Below are 27,797 nucleotides of genomic sequence, written 5' to 3'. Positions count from 1 at the left end.
AAACCAGCGACGTGGAACCCTGGCATCTCCCACTGAAACAGAGCAACGGGTCGCGTTCTTCCGGTACCTGGAACATTTTTTTAACTCACTGTTAATATCTATGCTAAGCTAATGTAGCGCAACTGCAGAATCAGCACATTTTCTGGTAGAATTCAAAACATCGTGCGTTAACATTCCACACAGCTGCATCTTCGCTGTCCGGCCTCACTGTAAAGAATCACCTAAAAATAAACACGGGCCTGGTTTTCCCTTCTTCGTGTTCCCTTCCTGCCTGGTTGTGTTGAAGCCTGTTCCACATCTGGCCTGACAAACAGGGCCCTTTGTCAGGGGGGCACCTCAATAACTCAATTGGTATCAATTTGATGATTGGAGAGGAAGAGCCCAGAGGGGTGGCAGATGTTTCCTGAAGAGGGAAAAAATACGTAAGTGAGGAGGTGGAGAAGGAATTACAGAAACCTGAGAAGAACGGCAGCTTGAGGTGTAAAAGTCGGGACAAACAGACTGAAACAACAATCGGGAGTCGGAGGACTTTCAGGAAAATGTAGAAAAACAAGGACACAACGCAGCTAATTAAAGCTGACAAGGGGATAGAAGGAGTGACTGGAAATAGCCAAACACTCCAGAAACACTCCTCTTTTGTGCTGCTATAAGTGGCCATAAAGACGCGCCGTGTGAACCTTTCCTTCCAAAGGTTAAGGGTCACGTGTCGGGAGGTGTAAGGTCAAGGGGAACAAGCCCGGCAACAATTCGCTTTGAAGTGCGGAGCTCCTGGCGGGCCTTCGGGGACAGTTCTGACCATCTGAGATGAAGTGGTGGGTTCCAAACCCTAATAATCAGATCAGCCCACATGTGCAGATCACCCTGAACACACCGCTTCTGCCCCGCGTACCCGATGTTCAGACCACCGGGACTGCCGGCTCAGCTGAAATGAAGACGTCCCCCGGATGACTCCCCCAGGTTTACGGTTTACCACAGGTTGGTTATGACTTACAGCTGGAATATCTCTCACTCGCCAAAACCAGAAAATTGTCAACTCTACTACACGCTAATATGTTACCCAGATGCTAATTTCTGCCTGTGGTGAGTGATTGGATAATATCGCTTTCCGCGAAATCCCACAGGGTCCAAAATTATACCGGCTCCATGGCCAAAACCAGGACGGAAAATGAGAGTGTGGGTCTAAAAACTGGACTAGATGTCCATGCGGTGGGTCGGTTTACTTCTTATTACAGATCTGCCCTTGTTTAAACCTTCATTTAACCCTGTTTTATGATTCATCACCACGTTAAAAAGCCACCAAATAACTGGGTTAGCAACACGTTAGCCGCTTCAGCAGCTGCTGAGATCTATTGGGCAGTTTTCCTTTGATGTTGCAGCCACCGCCAAGGCTAATTGATGCTAACGGCACTAGCATGATAAATGATAATGCATTGAGTCACAAGTGTGGGACTGGATACAAACAAATCAGATTTGACTCTTCCCTTCACACCTCCGCCTGATGTTTCATTATTACAGCCTTTTTTTAAAAAATGATTTGTAAACATTTTCAACTGACTAATGAGGAACATCGTTGGTGCACTGTGGAATTTGCAAAGTTAAAAGTAATCTGACATCAGGGGATAATTGTAGCGGAGTATCATGATCATGCTGCCTGCAGCATGAATTAAAAAACGTTAAATCCTCCAACAACATCTCAGCAGAAGCTTCGATCCAGCATCCAGAAGAATGAAAGATGGCAGCCGTAAACCTCTCAAACCACATGTGGATTTCATGTCATAGAGCTCACGTGCTTTGGCAAGACACCGCTGAGGCTGTTAGCAGAGCTGCACACGTGGATCCGCAACCCCCCCGCCCCCCATACGCCCTCATGCATGACTTGTCTGCATGCTTAAAGCATGTGGTTTACAGGCATGTCTGCAGAGTTTAGCCGCGGCTGCTAATCCCTGCTCTCTGCCGCCAAGTCATCTGCTATCACAACACGACCCCGCCTGGTCCCCAGGGTCCGTCGGCGCGCTGCAAATCTAGCAGGGTCCAATAAACCCTCTGATGCTTTTAGGGCAATAAAACAGCTTCCCCCACCTTATACCTGAGATCTCCTCCCAGCTGAGGTCCTAGATTGGTCCGACTTTCCAGCTTCTTTGTTACATTTGATTCCCCGTTAGCTTCAGCAAATGATGAGTTAAAGGTAGAGTTAAAGGTACTTCAGGCCATTAAAGACTCCTTCCTTTCAATTTCCCGGTGAACATGGAAGTCATTAAGGTTCCTGTGTAAAAGGGGACCTTTAGCTTCCACCAGTAAGCAAACAGCAATTAAAGCTAATTAAATTAAAGCTCGTATTACATTTCAGGGAGAAAGCGCGCCATCCACCACCGGGTGTTTTTCTCGTGAGATTGAACAACAGCACTAAAATCCAGACAGTGTGGGAAGTCATTTTGGAGAGAACCACAGAGTAAGCCTGCACTTTGTCTTGATTCAGTTTACCTCACTCCCTAAAAGCAGTGATGTAAACATATGTGGCCAGTCAGCTGCCCCTTCATGCTCAGCTCCTTTAAATTTAAATAAGAAATGCTCAAGAAGGAAAGGGGGGAGGGAACATCAGCTTAAACTGATTAAAAAAAAACATCATTTTTGTGCCTAGGTGATCTCACTCCCACATATATCAAGTGTGCAACCGACCCAGCACCACCGAGGACCAGCTTTTTATGCACAAACGAGAGTTTCATCGTTTTTAGCTGCATATTTGGTTGTTTTATTTGGAGGTTTTAGTGACACAGATGTGAGATAAGAGACATAAAAGTCCAGAATAAAGACCACAAAGTCCAGATGAGAACTAGATCTGCATTCTGAGTTAGCACCAAAGGTTTTAGTGCATCTGTAAATTACTTCAGACGTTCTTCCAGCCGGGATATCTGAGCTCTCGGGGCCAGAATTTGGGTTTTCTCCGTGTAAAAGACATAAACCAGCCTCGGTGGGTCTGAACCTGAACTTTCTCTCAGAGGTTACACATCCATCATGCAGGTATGGCCGTTTACACAGTCCTAAGGGGAGGTGGGGGGGGGGGGGGGGGTTAACAGGCTTGTAAGCTCCATTTCAAACATTATCAGGTCCAACAATCTGTCTGCAGTTGGATTTCACCCCATTCACCCGTCCCTCTCCGCTCACTCTGTCCTTCCACCTCCAACGAGCCCAGGCTGCTTTCATTACAACCAGATTGTTCAAATAAATCACCCCCTTCCCCCCCACCCCCAACTCTCCTGTCTCCTTCTCTCCCCAGCCCCCAACCCCCCTCCCTGCAGACAAAGGCTTTTAAATGAGAACCATATTTTGGGGCTAATGAGGGTGATGGGCTGTGAAGTTGGGCAAATCTGACCAGAAGTTCCAGAACTCTGAGCCCCACCCCACCCAAATCCACCCGCCATGTTTGCTGGTACCAACAGTTCTGTGACATAACTGCTGTAACAAATCAGAGGGGAAAAACTTCATCTTTATGGTTGGATAATTAATGGTGCTAATCAGATAATGAGCGTGAAGGAGGGTGTCATCAAATATGGCGACTATTCCGAATTAGCACAAAGCAACGCGACAAGCGTGGTGAATCAGCGGCGAGCAGTCAAAGCCAGCAGCCAGGATGGGATTTACGAACAAACAGAGGCACTTGAATGCAGCAAATGACTTTATTATCCCGAGAGTGTGCAGGACATCGTCCTCCATCAGCAACCCACTATCTTCTAGTTGTCTTTTGGATGTTTTCATATATATTTACTTCATTTTTATGTTATGTATGTGTCCGCTGCGTTTGTGGTCCCCGCGGGTATGTAATGAGGTATTTACTGATGCATTAACGGAAGCTTCATACTCTGGAACGCTGCCCAGATTCCTAAAATCTACTGTCTACTGAGCGAAGAAGTATTTCTAAAATCAGAAAAGTCGGTGATCAATGAGACACAACCAGGTGTTTTACATCAGTTCTTTATAATACTGTTCCTTTTCTCAGCATCGATCGCCTTTTGGGCGAACAGGAACTCACTGACAAACATACAAAAACATTAGAAAACAGACAAAAATGTCCCTAAAAACAGGGAAAGTTCTACAATAAGCATTTTTTTTAACAAACATTTCATCTGGGGTGATACAGAAAGTGTTCTGACTGTTAGAGAGATGATATACGAGCATCTGTGTCTGTGACTAAACCAGATTAATGGCAGAAAGGAAGGAAAAGAGAGGGGAGGGAAGCGGAAAAAGTGGATCCTAGCATCCACCGGACTGAATTATGAGCTGCGATATGGCAGGAGGAACTGAGACAAATGTGGGGATGAGAACACTTTGGTTCTACTTCACGCTAAATATGACGTCGGGAGGAGTCCACTTGAAAGCACAGCAACTACAGAGTTCTTAATTTTAGTGGTGCGTTCAGTCAGTAAATTTCATACTGGTTCCCCACAATCTAGCAAAACAATCGGCGGCGCGCTAGGCAAAGCACGGAACTGGGTTTTGGGGGGTTCCCTGTATCCCTTTGATATACCGGAGAGAAGTGCAGGTGGAGGTGACAGCCAGCCAACCATTTTCTGTTATTTATTGCTGTTTATGTGCAAGAAGGCGGTGCTGGAGCCCACTGCCGACTGTTGTGGTCCAGGAAGAACCTTCCCTGGAATCAAACCCAGAAACTTGTTGCCAAGCGGCCTTGCGAACGCCAAAGATCCAACCATTCAAGCTGATCTATCAGAATTTCCAGAAAAGTAATTTCTTTGTCCTCGCCGGCTGGTTTTGAGCGTGTAACTGAGTAACGCCGCGGCAGCACTAGCGTAAAGCTTGCGGATCGTATCTGAGAAGCTAACGGCTAAAACTCAATGAACTTCACAGCAAATTCCCTTCACGCTTCCTGAACTGTTCTGGCCACGTGCGCGCGGCTCTACAGGAGCGAGCTTTGTAGTGAAAACACTTTGAAGGCAGTTTCGGGAAGGTTGGCAGTGAAAATAGCCTGTGGCTTATCCTGGCAGACCTGGCACGGAGAATAAAGGCCCTGACAGTCCGCTTCTGCACTGGCTCGGTGAGTTCCTCACATACTTTCCTGAACCTCAAACAAAAGCACTGTGTAATGACAGCCGTCACATTTCACAATCATCCTCTTAGAGCCGATATTTAAAAAGAGAAGCCGGTGTTCACTTCGGATCTACCGGTAAGCAACATTTTGTCAATGCGAAGTTTCAAAGTCGCGGTTTATTTGAGCAATACTGAGCAAACACGGCTGGTATGAAAATATCAAAATGACACGACAGACTTTCAGCTTAACAACAAGAATGTTCCGCTCTAAATGGCTCTCCGTTCAGTCCATTTATCTCTCACAGCAAATTTAGCTACCACCGAGCGAAGAAGCTCCAGGACCTATGAGAAGGATTAGTGACGAACTGTTGACACCGAAGAATTCAAATCCCCCCATGGTGGTGAGAAGTCGGCGTCGCCGCGCCGCCGTCCTTAGTGCAACCATCGGTTCTGTGGTGGCTCGTGACTGAGACGCTGCAAAAGGGTCAGAAATGTTTCTTTTCAGTGCAAAAGATTTCTGTCGATAATCTCCACCGGGAGCGGGCTGGTTTGACGGCCGCTGTCTCTTTCTCCAGTTATGAAGACGCATCTCCACGAGGTTTCTCCAAAATCCAGCAAAAGGATTACAGCTTGGTGAACGTTTCTTTCACGCAGTCATAGAAATTCAAGCGGATGAGCCACTGGGCACATGCGACGATGCAAAAAGGCACTTTCTACCCTTCTAGTTGCACCTGGTTTACTTCAGCGTAGCCAGACTCTGCTACCAAGTTGTGGCCTTCTCGTCGTCCCGCGGAGGCCGGCCATGTTTCGAGTTAATTCTGTTATTAGTCGCGGATGTTTTAGGAATAGGAATGAAACCAGAATGCCAGATGCAAAGCCAGGCGTAGCAGGAGTTCAAGAGTCTGGATGGGGAGGCTCGTGGTTTCCCAAGACGACTGCATTGAATCACATCTCAGAAGTAAGATGGCTTTAGGGAAGCCAGGTTGTTATTCGATGGGCAGTGTCCAGGCATCAGCGGCACTTCGTAATCCAAGCCCCCGTTTTGTTGTAGCGACGGAGGCGTGTGACAGCGGTCGATCTCAGCCTGTTTGTGAGGCAGGGTGCCGTTGCCGCCATTCTCTAGACCGACCTTTATCCCATCCAGCTCCATGGGATCGGAATCAGCGGGACCCATCTCCAGCTCCATTCCCGCCTTGGCCTCTCGCCTCTTACGCACGCAGATGATTGTCCCGGCCAAGAAGGATACTACTAGCACCAGCGCCAGAGCAGCCATGGCCAGGATGAGGTTAAAGGTCATCGGGCTCGGCGTGGGTGCAGTCGTCCCTGACAATGGCATCAAGACCCCTTCAGTGTGAGCCTCTGTGCAGGACCCGGTTTCTACAGAACTGTTGGTCCTTAAACTAAACCGTTCACCCAGGGGGCTGGCGCAGACCGAGTAGGTACAGTTGGGCTTCAAACCCCGTAAAGTGTACTCAGGGTAGGACGCCGGGATGCTGAGGATGATGGGACGGCGGTCGGGACCTGAGAGGTTGCGGTAAATCAGCCTAATGCCACGGATGTGCGGCCGCGCCTCAATGAAGCGGTGGAGGTCAAGGAGGATGGACGTGGACGTCACCTGCCGCGAGCTGATGGCAGCGTTAGCGGCAGGCAGGACGGAGACAGCTACAGCAGCTTCTGTGACTGAATGCTTGGGCTGGTCAGGAACGTTGTCTACATTTTCACAGTAGAGGCCAGAAATCCCTGAAGGACAGAGGCAGCCAAGTTGGCCCATTGGGTCCAAATTACACATGCCACCGTTGAGGCAGATGTTTGCTGGACAAACATTCTCCCCCAGTTCCCCACTGGTGGAACTGGGGGAGAATGTTGGTTCTGGGGGAAGAGGGTAAGGAGTTTTGGAGGGGATAATTTCCTCACTGGGTGGCGGAGGTGGAGGTGGAATGGCGTTGGTGTATGTCATTTCCGGAGGTGTGGTGGAAACCAGGGGAGAGGGGGTACTTCCGATAGGGGATCTGATCAGCACCGTTGTCGTAAGTGGACATCCGAAATCTTTAGCTTCCAAAGCTGAAAGTTTCTTCCCGGCGTTAACTAAAGGAAAGTGACATCTGGTTTCCTCTGGCCTTTTGAAATTGACTTCCTTCTCTTTGAGCCAGGCAGGAAACCAGGCTAGCGGACACAAACAGTTAAAGGGGTTCTCCGCCGCTGTCAGCTGTGACAACCGAGGGAACCTCTGCAAGAAACCCGGTGGAAAGCCCTGGAGATTAAGCCCACTCAGATCAAGTTCTTGGAGTCCGGTCAGCTTCTCGAAGTCCTCCACCCTGAGCTCACCCAGGGGGTTACCAGCCAGACTGAGCTTGATTAGCCCCTTCAGGGAGTCCTGCTTCAAGGCCGGAGGGACCTCGGTTAACTGGTTCATGGAGATATCCAGCTCATGAAGGCTCTGCATGGAAGCTATGAGCTCATCATCCAAAGAAGTAAGCCCCAGAGAAGCTACTTTAAGGGCCTCCAAGTGAGGAGTCTGAAAGTCTGAAGGTCCCAGTGATGGAATGTTGTTGTTACTGAGGTCCAACAACAGAAGGCTGGGGAAACGCAGGGATGGCAGAGAGCTGAGCAGGTTCTCCTGGAGCTTGAGCTCCAGAAGCATCTCCAAACCCTCAAAGGCTTCCGATTGGATGCTCTGAATCCGGTTCCCATGGAGATACAACCTCTCCAGCTGGACCAATCCAGAAAAACTGTCCTTCTGAATGTGGGTAATGAGATTAGAGGATAGATCCAGGTTCTTCAGCTTCGACAGCATCCCAAAAACTCCGTCGGGAATCTCCGTCAGCTTGTTCTGACTCAGATCTAACAGCGCCAAGTCACCGTGGCCTTTAAAGTCGTCCTGCGACAGCGTATCGATGCCATTTTCGAAGATATAGAGATTCTGAGTGGCGGTGGGGACTCGGGGCACGGTGCTGGCACGCCGACTGATGCAGAAGATGGACACTGGGTCATGGCAGGAGCAGTCCGCAGGGCACTCGGAGGCTAACAGCAACTCAGAGGAGAGGAGGAGGAGGAGGAGGCGGTGCAACATCTTGGCGCCGGGATCTGAAAGACAGAAGAGTGACAACGTTTGAGGTCACTGCGGATTCACTTCCCAGTAAACCTAAAACAACAATAAACAAACACGAAATACGAGTCAGGACAGGAAAAAAAAGCCTTGACATCATTTGTAACGTCAATGCTATTTGCTTTTTTTCTTTATCCTTCGCCAACGTGCTAACGCGCATTAGCAACACTGATGTTTCCTGTGACATAAACACGTCAAAATGGTTCTTCAGCATGGCACATTAGCCCAGATATGGTACGGGGGGCGGCTGAGGTGATGGGCTAACACGGCCCACCCAGGACGACCCTTTCTGTGGTCACTTTTCAGGCCCTCCTCCATGTTTACGCCACAGCCTTTAGCCCGTGAAACCCAGTCTGCGGCGCTACGGCTGGGCGGTACCCACTCTGCGCACACGTAACCTGGTAAAACGCGCACGACTCCGTGCGCGCGCTGGTTTTCCTTATGCCAGAAATGTCTCGAAATGAAAGAAAACACTCAGTGCAAACATTCGATGGGAAATAAACGCTCAAAATAAAAATGCTTTCAGGTCAAGACTTGAGATTCGCGTCTAACCGTCTGCAGCTCAACCGCAGGTTTTTGTTTTGGTGTGTTACATCATCGCAGCTCCAATCCTTCTCTTTATCATTAATTTATACGCTTGCACGGGATGATCAGCCCACGGTTTAAACAAAGCACTCTGCAGGAAGACATTTATATCACAACGGCTCCATGAACACCTCCTTTATCCTGGGATAGGCTCAGCTTCTCACAGGAAAGACGGGACGGCTCCTGGAGGAACCAAGTACGGGGAGATGAAGTGAGCAGCTCTGTGTAAACATCCCGTCTCTCCTCTTCCAGGCAGAAAAGTGCCCACGTTATCCCCACCTGTCAAAATATTTCTTCCCGTCTTGTGCTGAGTTCCCAGAAGTTTCGGAACTCGCTGTTGTTCCGTGAATCTCGGCTGAGACCTCGGAACGCTTCAAGTCGGCAAAAAAAAGAGCAACGCCGCCGTCAAACTGATACAGAGCAGGTCGAGCGTGCGCCCAGGGCCCGCAGAGAGGCGCAGCGCGCATGAGCATTCCTGCGCACGCTGACCCACAAACACACCATCCACGACGCAGCTGGATTCTGTTACCCACAATCCAGTGCGGCCATCCCTCACTGTGAGACAGAAAGGCCGCATAAACCTTTGCTGCCCCCCTTAAAAGGGTGATAGAAAGCAGTGAAAAGATGGGTCGGGTAATGATTGAGAGAATAGGACGGGAAACTTGGCATCTTATTAGCTGGTAGCCAACCAGCACCTGAAACATCTGTTTGTATGTCTGAAACATCTGTTCCCAGGAAGGCTGCTGCTGTTAACACTGTTAGCTCGCACCAGTAGCTGGATGCCAGTGCAACACAACAACATGCCGGGTCCCTTTTTACGTCTGTGCCAACAGGGACCATCGTGAAATGTTTCCAAGGAAAACTGGAATCACTGATGACAAAGCAACCATTATAATAGGGGGGGGGGGGTGTTATGATGATGACAATAACAGATGAAGCCCTCACAGATGGAGAAAAACACCTGCGTGCTGACAACTGTCGTCTAGACTAGGCAGCAACAACTGCGTTGGTGCGCTATTTTAGAAGACAGACAAGACACGCATGCACCCTGAACATTAAACGGGTCCTTTAGCCGCCATGCTAACTTCCACTGTAGCTACTAGTAAAAAGCCAAAGGAAGAATTTAACCTCTTGCAGTATCGTGTATGTTTGGATAATATTTTGCTTCTCTCGCAATTCAGAAATGTAATGGATTATTTTCCCGTTAAACAAATATAATCTGTATTTGAAGGGGAAAATAATTAGCCTGGTGCCTGTCTTCCTCAGATCACGGCACATTCCTGACAGCTCCACCCACGGTATTGGCCTGGCTGACACCTGGGTGTTACTAACTCAGGTATGCTACTGCAGCTATAATCGACATGCATACAGGTGCATCGCTGATACTGGTCAAACAGCAATTTTTCGGGCCAAGCATTGCTCCGAGAGGCTACCTCAGCCCGAAATGTAGCGGCTGAATTAGCTTGAAGAAACAGCAGAAAGAAGCTGGCTCGCTGCAGTAAAAAGAATGTGATACTACAGCACAATGTGTGTCGGTAGGTCCTGTTCTGGTACTACATGGAAAAATGACCATGGATCCACGCTGTTTTAGAGTGTTGTTCTGCTTTGGCAGCGTGTCTGCTGGCCTAGCGTCAACCCTAAGTAGACATCGTTAAAGTTATTTGTTGCACATGGGAAGCTACATCGACATTCCTTATAATAAATGACAGAACAAATGAATTAGTGGTGTATAGAAGAAAATTCCTACTCAGCTTGTACGTACTTGCTTTAGCGTTCTCGAACAATTAGGCTATAACCTAAATATTAGCATTCAGCCAACTGTTATTTTGTTGGCTGATTTCATCGCAGCCTCGTTTTCTGCTGCATTTGCAACCGTTTAAATCGCCAATTATGCCATTTAAATGTCTCCGATGTTTCACTGTATCTCATGTGTGTGGAAAAGGGTAAGCATTTGTGTGTGTGGTGGTGGTGGGGGGGGGGTTCTCACCTCTGCAGCTAATGGTTAGCAGCCTGATGGCAGCAAATGAATCATAACTAACGTCTTTATCAAGGGAGGTTTTAGATTTGGAGGCACGTCTGAACACACTCCACCAGTTTCTTGAGTTTGAGCCACAACACTCCATGTGAAAGGACCTTACAATGTTTACTCAAGAGCACGACAACTAAGGTGCACACGTTTGACACGCTAAGGCTCATGCTAAGCTAAGGTCAACTTGAGTATACCAAATCATCGCGTCAGTCTGACGCCTCTTTTTCTGGAGGCACCAGTTCGGCCTTTCCTGGTTTGATATCTGCCTGTGGTGCAGTTGGACTGGACACACACACACACACACACACCCTGTTACTGAAACTGATACCAGTTTTTCCACTAAGAGATGCCAACAATTATGCATCACAAGTGCAATTGCAATTGTGTTAGTGTTTCAAAACACAAACAGAAGAGCGTGTGTGTCCGTGTAACCTGTAATCACGCTGGCACAGGTGTGGCGGCGAGCATTCTTCCCTCCATTCCTGTCTTTTCTCCCCGTTCATCTCTTAATCCTCTCGGGGAAAACCACACATCCTGCAGGTGTTTCAACATCCTTGAGTAAACTTCAAGGTTCCAATGTCCAGACCGAGCCGCTCTTTTACCTCCTGTTATAGAAGACACTCGTCTGTCTCCTCCCAGACTGATTACTTGCTAATGATCCGTGGGACTGTTGACCAGCCGAGGTCCCATCCCACCTGTCAGTCAAGGATCGCCATGGTTACGTCTGTCAGCGAGGGTAGGACGTGCGCCTCAGGTCTGTGCAGATTCAGACTCAGGTCACATGATCTGTTCTAATGGCAAATGTGTGTTTGAGATGTTTTCAGAAAAATAAGATTACACTTCCAGCTCTGCTCCAGGTGAGGCTCGAACTCACAACCTCGGCATCACTCTGCTGGCTACTGTCTTATAAGCACCGCGCGCTGACCGATTACGCCACTGGAGCTTGACAGGCACATAGGCTGCACAGACACACCCAAACACACCCGCCAGGTATGACTGCTGCCCCCTCACACACACTTACACACATCACAAATGAGAATTTATACATTCAATGCATATATGAATTAAAAGCAAATGCAATTAGTGCGTGTGTGTGTGTGTGTGTGTGTGTGTGTGTGTGTGTGTGTGTGTGTGTGTGAGAGAGACAGAGCGTGAGGGAGAGAGGGACTAGAGGGATGGATGTTTACTTTGTCACTTATCTATTTACTTAAACGTCTGCTAATCTTTCAAAGTAAACACACTGGACAGACAAGCAATTAGTGCAAACTAACCAGTGTGTGTGTGTGTGTGTGTGTGTGTGTGTGTGTGTGTGGTGTGTGTGTGTGTGTGTGTGTGTGTGTGTGGTGTGTGTGTGTGTGTGTGTGTGTGTGTGTTTGGCTCTGTTAACATCAGTGGCCTCGGCTGGTTCCTGACCCAGAAACAAAGGCTGCATTTTTACACAAAAACAGGAAAAAATGTCGTATTTTTAACTCCTCGCAGCGACGCTCACAGGCGTCTGCAGCTTCACGTCCAAAAGACCAGAACCTACGAGACCAGTATGTGAGAGCAGTGATGGCTCTTATCAGCCCAATACAGCAGTAATCTCTCTCTCTCTCTCTCTCTCGCTCTCTCACACACACACACCACAGAAGCGCTATTGTGAGTTTAACTTTACAGAAACTTCGGTTACTAACACGTAACTGAAAAAAAAAATAAACGGGCTAAAGGTCATCGACGCCATCTTCATCCCCTGTTTGTTTGTTCTTCAGCGTGTTTCTGGCTCTTGAGTCACAGTTTATTTTCCTCTTGTTTTGCTTTTCCTTTGTTTCAGATCAGAGCCTGAAACAGGACACGATCTGACGCGAGTGCGACAAAACTCAGGTCCTCAAATTCAGCAACAGTGATTCCAGACAAAAGCTAGATGTTCCTGGATGTGGGAAACGTGCACGACGCGGTTTCCAAGGGCGACGGTAGACTGTTGCACCCCTGAGATGGTCGCGTCAGTAATCAGACCAACGTTTCAGAGGGTTCGTTTGGGTGTTCTATCCAATGCAGCTCAACCATCAGAACAACCGGGTGGGGTCAGAACCCCTGAAGCCACCAGTCAAACGTGCCCTCCTCTAAAGTGACGCCTGCTTTGGTTAGCAAACGTCTCCCTGGCTTCATTCCACCTCCCGTTACTCAGCTCTGACGGAGACAAATGCAGGAGCTGCGGCGACACGCTCCGTAGCAGACCCTGAAATGTGCCCCCCACCCCCCCACCCTCTGAGCCTTCTGGGAGACAAACGATGTTGTGTTTTGCGTGGATGGATGGAGACCATATACACACAGATCCACATGCATGTCCAGACTCCCACAGGCCCCCGCTGACCCCGCCGGGGTGCACCGATAAGCATTAACAATAGAAATATCATTGCAAACAGCACGCACCCTTAAAAAGTCAGAAGGCCTCGCGTGCACAAACTTTTCCTTCCCCGAATAAGGTTCAATTTTGACACAAAGTTAGAAACAAATACATTAGCTTAATTTCTCCGTCTGGTGTGTTTTGGCCCCGGCGGAGGAGCAGAGCAGCACCGAGCCAGCGTCTCGCTGCTTTTCTTGGAGTTCTGCTGTGTTTACGGAGAGTCCTTCAGCAATCAGACATGGACGGGTGCGTTACACATAAGGTCAGACAGAAATAAACACCGGCTCCTATTTAGGGAACTTTGGAACCCTCGGTTTGGTTCAAGCTAACCAAATTTTAGTTACATCGGTGGAGATCCTGCCCTTTCTTTCCATCCGTGTTTGGATTTGTCTCCAGGAAGGAAGATTTCCCCTTCAACAGTCCCAGTGAGTGAGGACGCAGTGAGGACGTGCCGTGGCCTCGTAGGGTCGTTCCGATCACGGATCACATTCCGCTAAGCTTCAGAAAATTTCATTTTTTGATGCCTTGCTGTCGTTTGCAGCGTAACGTTTCCATGTTATCGCTCAGGCCTGATTTCAGGTGCCTCTGAACAAAGAGGGATTCGTGCCTTCTTCGTTATCAGCTAAAAGAAGGGGAAAATGATATCAAGGCGAAAACAAATGGGAGAACCTTTTCATCCATCTCTTTAAAGTGGTTTCTGGTTCCCCTCCGTGAGCGTGTTCGCCCACGGCTCGCTCTGTTCTGCAGCCAAAGCGGGTGTCAGCGCCATCGCAAAGCAGTTTAGAAGGCTATAAAAAAAGACACTAAAGAAGTCTGTTCACCTCTTTTTTTAGCTCAGAAAAACAAGCTAGCCCTTTGTAATTAACAGCTACGAGTCAGTTTTAGCAACAAACAACAAAGTGCAAGGTGGATCTTTCACAAATGTCATTTGTAGCCATCCTGACGCTGTTGCCGATCAGACAATAACCTGCTGGAACCCTGATAAACATCCCCAACATGCCAGGACTTGCTGCTTTCATCGGCTTGTCAGGCGGCGCAGGACGCGTGACGATCCACAGGACCGGCTCGCTTGTGTGGCGCAGATTGCTGCTAATTTGCTTAATCTGGACAGTAAAAGCGACTCGTCCTGAACGCCTCTTTCTCTCAGCCTGCGTTTCTTCTGCTCCGTCAGTTCCTTGTGGAGATCTGAGGGTTGACCGGTCCGCCCTCCTTTGACTCCTGACCTCTTAATCCCCCGCCAGCTGCAGAGAGGCCTCCTAGGAAGACTCTACAAGTGTGTGCACATGTGAAGGCGTGTGTGTGAGGCACAGAGGAGAGAGAGCGTGTCCGTGCTGCAGGCACATCCCACCCCAAACATGTCAGAATAGGGATGTGGAGGCAGTTTAAGACCTGAGCTGCAGCCGACCACCAGGGGGCGTCGGTTTTATCCCCCTGTGCAGCTACATCTGGTTGTTACGTGACCTATTTTCGCGGCTTTGCACAAAGACGCTCCGTGCACAGGGAAAAGCAACATGATACGACACGCGCGGCCAAACGCAGGCGCACAAGGACACCAAACACTCCCCTCGACTCGCACCTGTGGCGGGATAATCTTTCGCACGTCCTCGCACACACCGGCGACACGCGAGCGTGGGCTCCGGCGAGCGCTACCCAACACTGGTTGCCTGTGCACGCGGAGCGGCCTCTATCATCGCGGAACATCACGGATCCCAACCTCCGACCCCTGGCTCTTTGAAGTGCTTTGTGGGGCCCTCATGCCCGCCCCCGCCCCAAGCTACTGTCTTCTTTCAGCGTGTGCGTACGTGTCTGCCCAAGGAAGCCGGTGGATGGGGTTCCCTTATCATCAATCCACAACACACACGCACAGCGACACCTCGGCTACCCTCAGGTGATGCTGTCAGTGGACGGAGGCTGAGGGACGTGTTATCTTAAAGACTTCAGACAGATTAGGTGTCAAGTCAGAACATAAAAGCCTCCTTTATTCAGCCCTGCTCACAGCGCCAAGACAAACAGGCCTAAATCGCCGCCTGGCAGTTTTGTTACATTTGCATGTTTCAGGTTATGGATGCTTCAACAACTATAATTAGGAAATGTGACGGGTTTTATGACCTTCAGCTAAGAAACTGAAGAGGTGTTTGCAGATGTTGAGCTCTAAAGTTTGACATGGACACCAAAAACAAGCAAGAAGGCTTTCAGTTAAAAGTCCATCTGGCTTGTCATGAAACAATCTTTTGGCTATTTGGTGTCAACCTTTCAGCATTTTGAGGTTTTCTAATTGGCCACAAGGGGGCGTTTTCACGTTTTACTTTTAAAAAGCCACCAAGTTAGTTCCCAACTGGTTTTCCGGCCCTGTTGGCTCCCTGAAACTGTCGGAAATCCGAGCAAAGCTGTCAATTTTCTGACTGACAAAGAATCCAAACGCAGGATAAACGTTGCCAACTGCATAATAACCTGTGTTTCAACAACCGATGCCACAGTCAACCTGGTTTTGTTCTTTTTCCCTTTTATTATGATGAGAAACCACGGCTGACATTTAAAATTAGGGCGTGCGCCGCGCGTTCTTCGCGGTGCATTTAAGGTGAACAGGCTCAGATAAACAATTCAGAAACCTGTTATTTTACCCTGAAAACGGACGTTAATCTGTGCTGTCGACACCACAGCCTGTGTTTAACCTGCGTATTAAACAGTCTCGTTGTGTAATCTGTGGCAGTTTGATGTCTTTATAAAGGGGCATAAAATGGGGGGGAAGCTGCAGACAGCAGGTTATGAAAGGGTTAATTGTTCTCTTAATCTCAGCCTGGTATTTTCACGCCGGTTAACTGTTACCGCAGACCTGCGGCGGGAGACGTCCTCCTGTCCCGGTGCCTCCTGGTACTGCACAGGAATGTTACGAGTCTGTCCGGGTCTCTACCTTCACGCTGAACCACCATGTTTACACAAGGCTGGGGAAGGGGGGGTGCTTCGAGACACGCTTCACGCAACCCCCTAAATCCCGCCCGAGGGTGGAGGCGCGGTGGCGGGGGCTGGGGTCAGCATAAGGGGGGGTGAGTGTCCCCAGGTTAAGTCTCAGCCTGTTCCAGGTTGGAGTCTAGAATTCCAGAGGTGTCAGGGAACCTTGTAACGATGTAATCCGAGCCTACTTTGGCACTGGAAACGGAAACCCAATTTAGCAAAACCTCAGCGATAAATGCCGTCCCTGACGCCAGCGTAGAGGTTCAGACGTGGACGAACGCGTGCAGTAGAGGGCGGGGCATAGTCAGGAAATGATCGATCGCGGTTGCCTGCCGCTAACACTGGAAAGGTCGAGTCGGAATGAGCAGTTAGCCGGTTAATTCCAGTGTTGCACTCAGGATGTGTGTGGAGTGAAATCAGCGTCTCTTTATGGAAACTGGCAACAGCTTCAAGTCTGATAAGAGATTCTGCTCGTATTTAATCGCATTACTGAGACAGCCAAGCATCTTGGAGAGGTTGGACGGGTGTTTTTAGCTTCTTTCTCATCCGAACATTGAGGTTTGGAGGGAAATTCTGGTCACACAAGGAAATAAACAGTGTCGTGAAATGTGATCCGCACTCCAATGGGAACGTTGTGCATCACAAGGGTTTCAGTATGACGCCGGGAAAGAAAAAAGGCAGGAAAATATTCGGCTAACACAGCAGAACGCTGGAAAACAGATCGGACAAAAACCAGAACCGGAGGGGAGGAGGGACTAGAAACGAGCCTCAGTGTGGTGGTAAAAATGTGACGTCTGTGCACGTCAAACACGGCGGACGAGGTGGCCGCTGTCGCCCGGGACAACGACGGGAGCGCTGCAGAAAAGGGACCGGCGGAGTTTTGAAAGTTTAAAAAAGCATCAGGTAGCAGAAATAAGTGCCGGCCAATCACATCATAGCTTTATGGCCCATAAACACAGAGTGGAGCAGGCAGTGGTACAGTGACCGAAATGTGACCTGAAGGGCCGTGTGTGTGTGTGTGTGTGTGTGTGTGTGTGTGTGTGTGTGTGTGTGTGTGTGTGTGTGTGTGTGTGTGTGTGTGTGTGTGTGTGTGGCACCACAGGGTGCACTTCAACCCCAATAAGAGGAGGGGTTGTAAGATGGTGAAGGTGCTAACAACTGAGATGTCATCCAAACATACACACCCATGCATGCGCACACACACTTCGCCATGTACGGTTTAACTTCCTTCATGGGGTTATTAACTCCTTTATTGTAAACCTTTACCTTTATTTAGTTGTCATGGTGGCATGACCCCAACATTTATTAGCCGACCTCTGGGATTAACGCAAACGGGGTCGGTGGGCGGGGTTTAACCTTCATGGCGCAGCATCTCACCAAAACCTTAATTAAATTGCTGAGACACCAGTCAGGAATGTTTGCTTTGCTCTCCATGCCGTCGCTGCTTCAACCTCTCTTTGCTTTTCCCATACACGTCCCGGGATTGTTTGCTTGATAGCAGATTTGTCCGAAACTCCGCCTGTTCATTGAAGGCAGCACGGGTCAGCGTGCACGCACAGGTCATCTGCAGCTTCCAGTAATTCTGCGTTTGCATGGAATATTCGTAAGCACAGAACCAGCCCACGCCAACATTCCGGAGCGGAATTTTACTATTTTGCGAACCTTAATTAATTCGATTTAATTTAAAATGATAAAAAGACAAATTCCTGAAGCTTAAACGTTCCAAGAAATCAAATTGATTAACTTTTGACTTTTCATTTAATAGATTTTATTCATTTGGATGTAGATTTGGGGCGGAATTAACGGATTATTGGTTTAAAATGAAACCTGAAAGCGCTCCTTTGGTTAAAGGGGACATCAGGAAACTATAATTATGTCAGATTCAACACATAAACACAGAATCTAGAGCACAGTGGGGAAAGTGCGGATCAACAGCCTATCAAACTGATTCAAACAAGCAGCAGACTTGATTGAAAGCATGCAGAGGCGGATAAAAAACCCTAATCCTACACATTAGGCACAAACGCGTTCTGGAGCGTCGACAAAGATAAGAACTGATCCTGTTTCCGCGCATCTCCGCGGGGGGAACACTCCCCTCTGTGTGTCTCCTGGCTCCGCGCGCACCTCCGAGCGCGTCCGGCCGGCTGATCCTGACCCGAGATAGAGACCCGGGCGCCGGGGGAGGAATGCAAGGCAACGCGGGCCAAAAGGAAAAGCTCTCGGGCACGGAGCGCGCTGAGCCTGATCGAGCTGGGTCGATTACTGCGGCTCAAAGTAACCAAATGTGTGTTTTTTTAGCGGAGTTTAAGAGAAGAAAATGGATTTCAGTTATGGACAAACTGCAGGAAGCTCACCTGAGGAGTTATACGGTGCTCGTGTGCTGTATTATTTTTAAAAATAAATAAATAAAAAAAGTCGTGCCGTGCAGGAAAAACTCACCTTGCTATTGAAATCCACAGTCCGACGTTCGACTTTTTATCCACTTTGTCAGTTCGAAACCCTCCACCGAAGTGTCTCCATGCGAGGCAGCAGAGTGAAAGTGGGATCAGTGCAGCGCGCTCGCTCCGCTCCGCCTGTGGAGCTTCGCCAGAGTTCAGGGGCGCACGGCCGCTCCAACAATAGTGCTCATTGAGGAGGAGGACTGACTTTAAAACAAGAAGTGGGAGGGGAGCGCGCAGTGCGGCGCGTTCCCGCTGCACACTGCACCTGCACAACAGCAGATAGGGCGCTTCTGCAGGTAAACCTGAAGCTGGAAGTCAGCTTTTTACATTTTCACTCATATGTTGGTCTTGCTACTCAATCAGAATGAATTATATTGAACATCGCTGTCGTTAAGCAGCATATCGGCATCATAGCGTTCGTCTAATAAATAGTTTTTCTTAGTAACATTGGCTTTAAAGTCTAACAGTTGCGCACAGATGCGCGTATAATGTCTAGAAGTCTAAATAACTGTGGGTTTAATACGTTTATTCACGCTTTAATTATTAACTGATCTGAAAAGGTGAGTTTCCATAGTTACCCAGTTTATGCTGATGGACAACTTTTTAAATTGCAGTGATTTGAGTTCTGGAGGACTTCCAGAAAACGACGTTTTTTGTCCACAAGGGGGTGGTAGTATTGCCATTAGAGCGCTTCTATGAAAACGTGATTCATGTGGATGTAAATGTAACATCTACTGACGTCATTATGCAGGTTAAAATTAGTTTTTAAAAAGGATACAATTAATAATCAAGATCATCCCCTAAGGAGAAAATGTGATTCTACATCTATTTTAAAAAAAACAACAACTCATTTATCAACGATAATAATTACATTTTCAGGAAATTTTGACAAACGGCAGAGGAACAGATGATTAACTTTTGGATCCACCATCTGGATCCAGAAATAATAACAATATGAATCTATTTCATTTGGCGGCACCTTTCTGGTCACCTCACAGCAATAATGAACAATATGTAAAAAAAATAAATAGACACAGTAAAAGCACAAAACTAAAAAATAGATGTTACAAAACAAGCAGTCGTGAATGAGGTGATAAATAAAGTGAAGTGACAAACAAATGTTATAAGCTTGGTTGAAAATTAGTTATTTGGGGCTCTACAAGTGTTTTTCTCGTGAACTCATAAAACAGATTCAGCTTCGTACATGGTCACTATTAATGGTTGCTTCAGTCTGCATGTCTCCGTGTATTTATACCGCCTGATGGCGGATGACGGCCACTAAGCTCACGCTTCCGTCCGACACCTCAGGCTGCAAATGAGCTGTGTACAAACAAATGAGCTTCCCCCCTGCAGAAAGCTGCAACTGTTGTCTCACAGAGATATTAGTGACCCAATAATCCCATCATCACAGCGCCGAAAGCCTAAAATAAGCGTGTCAGGACTGGCGCGCCCTTGTGGTGAAAGGCGGAGGTAAATTCAGACACCTCTCACACAAAAAGATTGTCAATTTGTATTTTAAACGTGTTGCTTTGAAAATCTTTGCCAGGTTTCCGTCATTATTCCATGAGCACCCAGGCACAGAAATGCTTAAAGTGCACGAAATTGGTGCAAGAACAACACAACACAAAAACTAACACTTAAATTGCAGCTTTTTATGACTTGTGTCACCCTAAACTAATCATATTTGCATGTGTGTAGAAGATAACTGACCAGTTGGGGGGGAATTCATCAATATTTGCCCAATAAATCTGGGCTCTACAGTATCTACTGTAGCCATTAAAGAGCTGCTGTGTGTTTGTGCTCATGCGCGCTTGTGTTTGCGAGGCTGAGAAAGAGGAAGCGACTCTGACGGGAGCGCGTGAAAACAAACAGGGCAGCGACGCTCGTGTTTGACCTGCTGCTCCCTGGTGGAAGGCCGAGGTGGGATTTTCTCATGGGAAGAAATCAATACGGCAAACCGACGGTCAGATCAGGTTAGGTTGTTTAATTGATGGAAAAAACAAGAGATGGGGAGAATTCAAGGCACGTTTGCTACTGATGCTTGCATCACCAGAGTATAACAAGCACTCTTTAGGCCTTTCGTCAATTGAGAATCTGCAAATGTCCTCAGTTTTACGCTAGCATGTTAGCTCATTGTTAGCATCCCTTCTGGCTCTCAGTTCAGGTTTTTGAGAGGCAATGTGGCACCAAAGTCAGCAGCAGTTTACCTTTAATTTTTAAACTTTAAACCTAAAGCATCAGAGTCAGCAGGGAGTCTATATTTGGATCTTTGTTGCCTAAAATAATGTCCCCTCCTCTGCCTTCCTACAAGTGCCATTAGCAGTCCTTCACACACTCTTAGCGGGGCTCAAATGGTTGTGCTGGCCTTGACAAGGTCATGTGTGTTATATGAGGTCATGGAAATGATCTGAGGTTTTGGGCTGAGTTTTTACTGCATGTGTCATTTCCCAAGTGTTCATTTCCTTCATTTTCTGGCAGAAATCATGAGGCAATGAAAGCCCTGGTGTAACGTGGACTGGTGTAACGTGAGCAGCAACCGCGGCGGAGTGTTTCGGAGTGTTTATGTGATTTGTGCAGGCAGTGCTGGAGAAGGCTCAACCTCCCCAACACGACGGAAACGACCCTGTGTTTCCTCATCTGTGCCTCTCGGACTTCACAACTCCCCAACAGAAGCGTCCAGAGAGTCGAGGGATGCCATCCCCGCCTGTCCCGACGCACATTTCTGTCTGCGCGCCACCTTTTCCAGCAGTCATCAGGGCCGCGACGCAGAGAAAACATGAAATAACAGAGAGGAATTCGAGCCTGGAGTGGCTCTCCTGGGGGGAGAGGCGGTCTGAATGGCTGTCTGGGCCTGAGCCAGAGACACTAAATTAAGACCAGAACAGACTCCAGCTTTTCATTCTATTATTCCTCTTTTCCTGAATTTCTGTGCTACAGCTACGTTTTAAGGAAAATTCCAGGTCTCGTTGCAAAGACACACTTTAGTTCCCCTCCGTGTGTGTGTGTGTGTGTGTGTGTGTGTGTGTGTGTGTGTGCCTGTTGCTTTCACATAAGCAAGCTCTTGCAAGAATAGACACAAATTTAGACACATGCATAAAGGCATACAATATGTTCTTGTGCACGATACCAGTCCTCCTTAATGGTTTCTGCATGTGTGACACGTGTATTTACATTTACACATGTGGGAAATATGAAACGTTTTGAGTTCCATCCAGATCAGAGAAGCCGTGTTTGATTAATCACACGCGTGGGCGTTGTTGTTTTGTTCCGCGCGGCCTTCGGGATCGCAAACAGACCTTCTCACTATCGGCTCTCACTGTATTTCAAACCAGATACAGATTAATCCCAGGCCACAACCACAGCAGAAACCACATGAGAAGACGCAGAACAGGTGGGGAACACTGACGAAACAACGCAGAGAACACGAATGCGGTTACGTTCCCCCACTCTCAGCTCCGCACCCACATAAACGGATTTTTACACAACAAACCCCAAGAATTCCCGTTTGGTTTGAAAGTAGACGATCGCGATTGTCTCTTAATTAATGACAAAACTATTCTCTCTCATGGCGGTAAAAAGGTTTCTGCGGCACAGTGCGCGGGAAGAGTTCAAGTTCCAGGTTATAAATCAGATAAAGTTCTACAGACCCGAGATTTGGAATAATGCGGGAGTAATTCAAAAACATCCAAATCAAGGTCTAAAAGGATAAAACCGCGCCGTTTCCCTGCACTATCATTAAGATTGCACAAGTGGTACATGCGGTCGCTGCAGCCTCAGCAGCTGTGTTTGTCTTCAGAGGAGGAGTTGCAGCTGGACGCCGTGCACGCCATCGCGTCTGATTATGTGTGTATACAATCTACGGCGACTTGTGACATGTTTATCTTGATTTTTTTTTATGCGTTGAGGGAGAGGGCCGCGGCAGGAGGCCACTGGTGGTTCTCACAGCCCACACCGCGGCTTCATGGCGGGGACCGTGAGAACTGGAGCGGCAGGGGTCCTCCTGGTGGAGCAGGACTCAACAGGATGTAAACAAATGGAGAGGACGCGGGGAAAACATCTGACGAGGCCGCTCAGGATCTTTTATTCACAAACAATTTACACCTGAAACGTGCCTGTTTCCATCTATCACACGGACACATATTTAAAGTTTAGCCCGGGAAGAGTCAACCAAGCTCAAATAGGCCCAAAACACAAAATGAGCTAACAGTAGATAGCGCATGATGCTAAAGAATCAACATGTGGCACTTGATTTTTGGCTTTGACCCCAGACGACCTGCGCTCAAGCCATTCCCACACCCTTCGTCTCGTCCTCATTCCTCACTGATCATCGGATGACACCGTCACCTCTCCCTCATCCGTCCTCCGTCTCTGACTGCACCTTCCCTCATGCCACAGCAGGATTATTTATGTGCTGACGAATGGAGGGAGATAGAACGAGACCCAGCGCTCGACCTCTGCCCTCTCACTGTCTGCGATCCTGAAATAACAGCTGCATCTGGCTTCCATTCGCATCAACCGCGCGTTTTTCCGCTTGTGTGTGTGCGTGTGGGGAGGAAAACTCCATGGAGACGTGTTGAAAGCTGTGCCAATGACAACTTAATACCGCCACCATGATTTGGTTTATACAAATTGTCTTTCTCCCGCAGACTTTCACATAAAAGCTAAACTCGTTTTAGCATCATTTTACTGTAAACAAAGCTCCTGAGCTGCATCTGTGGGGGGGTGGAGTTGCAGGGAACAAGGAAGCCCTCCTTCATGCACATCTTGGATGTAATCAACAACTAATCAACATGTGATCGCGGACTGGAAAAACTAGTTCTTATTGGTCGTTCGAGGCTGCAGTAGATGCTGATTTATTTTTTCTCTCTGACAGATGAGACTGTTTCGTGTTAATGTCAGGCAGCCTTGTGCACCAGATCATTGAGGGGCAAAAAGAGCATAAATCACACACGCAGTATAACAATAAATAATGCAGAAACCAGCTCAATCCCATCTAAGAGCATAAAAGAAGAAGACGTTAAACAATTTCCTCTGTCTGTCCGCATGTGTGCCCCGATTAATTGTGAGCAGAGACAGGAAGTAGAAGAATTCATCTTTGAAAATGAAGCGCAAAGTGCTTTAGGCCATTAAATTGAGCTAATTTAGCCAAAGTCGTACATTTATGAGGCTGACAGAAATTTGCATCAAATGCTGTTAATTCAGTCCTAGTCAAAATGACTAAGTGCTGTCGTACAATAACATTAATTAAAACATTCTTGAGGATAAAAGATAAAGCATTATTAAATTTGTCACAGTTGAGCTTTACAAATAGACTGAAAAAGGCACAAATGACTAAATTCTCATCATTTATGCCCTGTGAGAATATGGTCAGATTGCCCCCTGCTGGTGAAAGAGTGCAAATTTCATCCCTGACGCATTCAGAACCGCAAATTTAGTGTTTTAGTATTCAATGTTTGCCTATAAATAATAAAGTTCAGTCTAATAAAAAGGCCAGAGTGATTGCTCCTCATGGCTGCAGTAGTTCTCAGTAGTTACAGCCTATAAATAACACATGTAGCAAAAGAAAATCTAAAACAATGAACACATAATCTTTAAACATCCTTTAAAATAAATAATTTTTCTCTTAGTTACCCTCTTCGTATAACATAACACACAAGTGTTTTTAAAATCCCTCTCCTGAGCTACAGGGTCACCAGAGGCCTCGCTCCAAAGGGGAGTTCTTCGTTGCCCCTTGGGCTTGTTGCAGCTCAGGAACTCGGATTCTGTAAAGCACCTAGAGAGGATTTTGATTCTACCAGACGCTATATAAATAAAGATTGGATGATCGATGGATCGCGTGATTCAGAGACCCGGGAGCTCCGCAACGGCTCCAGGGCCCCAAGTTGTCTGGGACCAGCACGACACCTAGTGGATCAAAGAGAAACTGCACACACGTTATCAAGTCTTCACCTGCGAGGAACAGAAGTCGGGCAGAGGTCAGAATGCAGTCACCTGCACCACAGGAGATTTCAGACACATATTTCCCGATTTGGTTTGGGCCTCTCTGATCCTCTGCCAGTAATCTACCATCTGCAGGATGCTCTTCGTGGTGGTGGTGATCAGTTTGGACAGGCTGCAGTCGCTCAGAGGATGCCGGGGGTCCACCAGAAATAAGGTGTCCTTGGGAGGGTCCGTGGGGTGGATGCCCAGGCGTTTCAGACACATCCCCAGGTAAACGTCTTCGATGAACACAGCTTTGAGCTGAGGGGACACCCCCAGGATCTTGGCAGGTAGGTCCATGGACATGACGTAAGACATGCCCAGAGGGTAGGGGGGGTACTCGGGCTCGGGTACCACGTGTCTGGGCATGTAGAATTTGTTGAATGGGTCTCTGAGAACTTTGCTGTGCCACCACACCAGCCCTGTCATGTAGTTGTGTTTGGCCGTGCTGGAATCCAGCAGCAGCCTCACCAGATTCTTCACGTGGAGAAACACGTCCGAGTCCGCCTTCATGACATAGGAGGTGCGGGGGCAGTTGGTGGCGAGCCATTCCAGAGTCATCATGGTCTTGATGGTCAGATTGCGGTAGCTGTCCAGGAAGTCGCTCTGGACCAGGTCACGGTACTGCCGGCTCTCCCGTCTCAGCTCCTCCTGCTGCTTTGAGGCATCAGCGCCCCCAGACAGGCCCAGCATGAAAAGGGTCTCCACCAGCTGACCCAGAACCAGCTTTTTGCTTCCCCACGTCTTTCGGATGGCGTCACGAGCCGCCCTGCCGCTGGGCGCGACCGGAACCACCAGGAGCAGGAAAGGAGTTGAGTTTTTGCAGGCTGGTGTGTCGCTGATGACAAAAGTGTAGTTACCTGGGTAGGCCACATAATACGAGCCAGGACTCTGAAGCTCTGGTGCACAGTACAGCAGGAGTAAGGATGCCGCGCCCAGCACGCCAACAACGGCTTTTCTGTGGTTTCTCCTCCAGCGTTTTATTAAAGCTGAAAGCACAAACACCGCAGTAAGGTTGGGTTCTAAACACCATGATAATCCACAACTTTGCATTATCAAACATTGGATGAGATGCAGTTTCGAGGTCCGAGCTGACCAATCACAGGGCAGAATGTTTAGCGATCGCCTCCCCTGTTGGGAGTTGGATTAATATATCCCCTTTGTTGCCTCTGTAGGGTTAATTTATGGCTTAATGGATGATTCTGCTGCAGGCAGGACAGCATGGAATAAATTTGCCACTGTTGCTTGTTGCGGGTGAGGCCCTGGGATTCTGTAAAGCGCCTCAAAACAATCTTGAATGTAATAGACACTATATAAATAAAGATTGATTTGATTTGACCTTTGGCCCTCGTATCTGGCTGCCAGGGTACTGTGGGTCACCCTGCGGAGCAAACATCCATCTCCATCCCTAGATGGGGGGGGGGCAGGAGAGCCATAATTTATGTTCAGTAGTAAGGCTCCTGATGGCCACTAGAGGGCAGCCAATCGTTGTTTTGGACTTTAGCTGCGAGTTGTTACCACAACAACTTGAACAGGTTAGGGCAATAACTACAAATCTACAGTCATTGTTGATTCTCCAGAAAAGAGCAAGATTTTTTTAAAAGAGAAAAATGTTAGAATTCTACCACTAGATAACAATATTAAAAGTAATGACAGCGTTAAACTGTTAATGATACAGTATTTCAACATAGTACACAGGGAATGAAATTTAAACTTCAACTGAAATTAAAATTTAAACTGTGAATTAACATGTGTAAACATCACACAACCCCTTTCAACCACAGCTGTTGATGGAATGTCACAGTTTGTATTCTTTTTTCTTCATCTCTTTTTTCTTTTTAGAATTTGAATTTGTTTATGTCTGAAAGAACCACCGATATAAATTTACATACTGGCACCTTCAACAGCATCAGGTGCTCCACCGAGAGACCTGTGTTTGTTATTTAAATAACAACAAAGGCTTTCCAAAACTGGAAAAACGACATTTTCTGTCCACCACCGGCCACCATAGGATCACTATCACCTCAGAGCAGTGGAGGTTTTTACACGACAGGTGATGATGAAACCTTCACACTCGATTTTTTACTAAAAAATGCAGGTGGAATTCCTCCAAAACAATATTTATTAGAGCCGATCCGTCTGTTTTCATTGACAAATGAAATGACGCACGAAAGAGTTGTGGTCCTGATGGATGGTTGAGCAAAGAGTGAAGAAGAGGAGGCAAACATGTAGAGAACTGTCTGATGGGTGTTAAAACAAGAGGCCAGAACTATTGTTATCTGACACTCTGAAGGCCATAAAATCTCTATTATCCATCATATCCACCCCTACAACATGAATAAGTTCTGCTTGTAGCTTGTGCTGCCTATACATTTTTTAAACATCACTACAGCTTTTGTTTTGTAAAAAATTCACATTTAAACGCAGCAGAGATGTTTTTAAAAATGTATGTCACCTGCCACCTCCTTGGCTCGACTGAAACTAATTTATGGTGGAGAAAGATGGAACTGAACACAGGGGAAAACCTGCTCTAACGGCTCAACAACCCCCATTTCAACCCCGTCCTCCTCCGCTCAACTCCTACCCTGTGCGCAATGCAGGACACCATTGGATCTTGGGTTTTGAAGATCAAATTTAAATCCCCCTGTGGCGATGTCTTGCGGGTTTGTTCGCTGCTGCGTAACCATTTAAAACACTCACCTTGAAACATCCCCGACCCCATGGAGGCGGCGCACCCAGTCCCAGGTGCACCAAACAAGTTTGAAGTGCCTTAATCCAGTGGAAAAATCGTTTCCTTCTTTCCCACCCGCTGGACTCTGGCCCCTGAAAATAAAGACACGCGTACTGCTTTTAAAAGAGCTGCTCGACGACCCGGAGACAAGCTGCCGGATATTTTTGGGAGGGGACCCATTAGCGCTGCACACCTCCACCACTGAGGGGCGCTTCATTTTTTTGTTTTTCCTTTTTGCCATTCGTTAACAGTTTGATGGTCTCACAAAACAAACACTATTAATTATTCTATTTTTTACTGTCAGCACACGTAGCAAGAAAAACGAGTTCTCCTTCCATGTTTTAATAAACTTGAAGGCGATTGAAATTTAATAAATGTACATTTTATAACTATATTAAATACCCCATCATCATTGTATAATGCTTTACCGTCGAAGGAGAATTACAGGGCCAGATCACCAGCCAGTCACAAACTAGGAGGCCTAAGGAAAATGTGCTAAAACATGTAAATAAAAATGATTACGTTAAAAATGAAGGACATTAATTTCCTCT

General features: G+C 47.5%; 2 protein-coding genes and 1 non-coding gene across 3 annotated transcripts; all 3 read right to left on the bottom strand.

Annotated features, from left to right (window-relative positions):
* Nucleotides 1–3,953: 3,953 nt before the first annotated feature.
* LOC130526825 (vasorin-like) lies at nt 3,954–18,721 on the bottom strand. The gene is made up of 2 exons (XM_057034789.1): nt 18,535–18,721; nt 3,954–8,124 (listed from the first exon to the last, which is right to left on the bottom strand). The coding sequence occupies exon 2, from the start codon at nt 8,108–8,110 to the stop codon at nt 5,993–5,995; it is 2,118 nt and encodes a 705-aa protein (XP_056890769.1). The 5' UTR covers nt 8,111–8,124; nt 18,535–18,721; the 3' UTR covers nt 3,954–5,992.
* Nucleotides 11,610–11,703, bottom strand: trnai-uau (transfer RNA isoleucine (anticodon UAU)). Its single transcript has 2 exons — nt 11,666–11,703; nt 11,610–11,645 (listed from the first exon to the last, which is right to left on the bottom strand). It is a non-coding gene; the product is annotated as a tRNA-Ile (tRNA).
* A 653-nt stretch (nt 18,722–19,374) lies between the features above and the next one.
* Nucleotides 19,375–27,443, bottom strand: LOC130526882 (beta-1,3-galactosyltransferase 2-like). Its single transcript, XM_057034881.1, has 2 exons — nt 27,216–27,443; nt 19,375–25,504 (listed from the first exon to the last, which is right to left on the bottom strand). The coding sequence occupies exons 1-2, from the start codon at nt 27,235–27,237 to the stop codon at nt 24,513–24,515; spliced, it is 1,014 nt and encodes a 337-aa protein (XP_056890861.1). The 5' UTR covers nt 27,238–27,443; the 3' UTR covers nt 19,375–24,512.
* Nucleotides 27,444–27,797: the final 354 nt, after the last annotated feature.

The sequence above is a fragment of the Takifugu flavidus genome, chromosome 6 (genome assembly GCF_003711565.1).
Source record: "Takifugu flavidus isolate HTHZ2018 chromosome 6, ASM371156v2, whole genome shotgun sequence".
In the NCBI taxonomy this organism is placed as follows: Eukaryota; Metazoa; Chordata; class Actinopteri; order Tetraodontiformes; family Tetraodontidae; genus Takifugu; species Takifugu flavidus.
The sequence above is the reverse complement of the archived record's forward strand: the minus strand, read 5'-3'. Positions and strand labels throughout refer to the sequence as shown.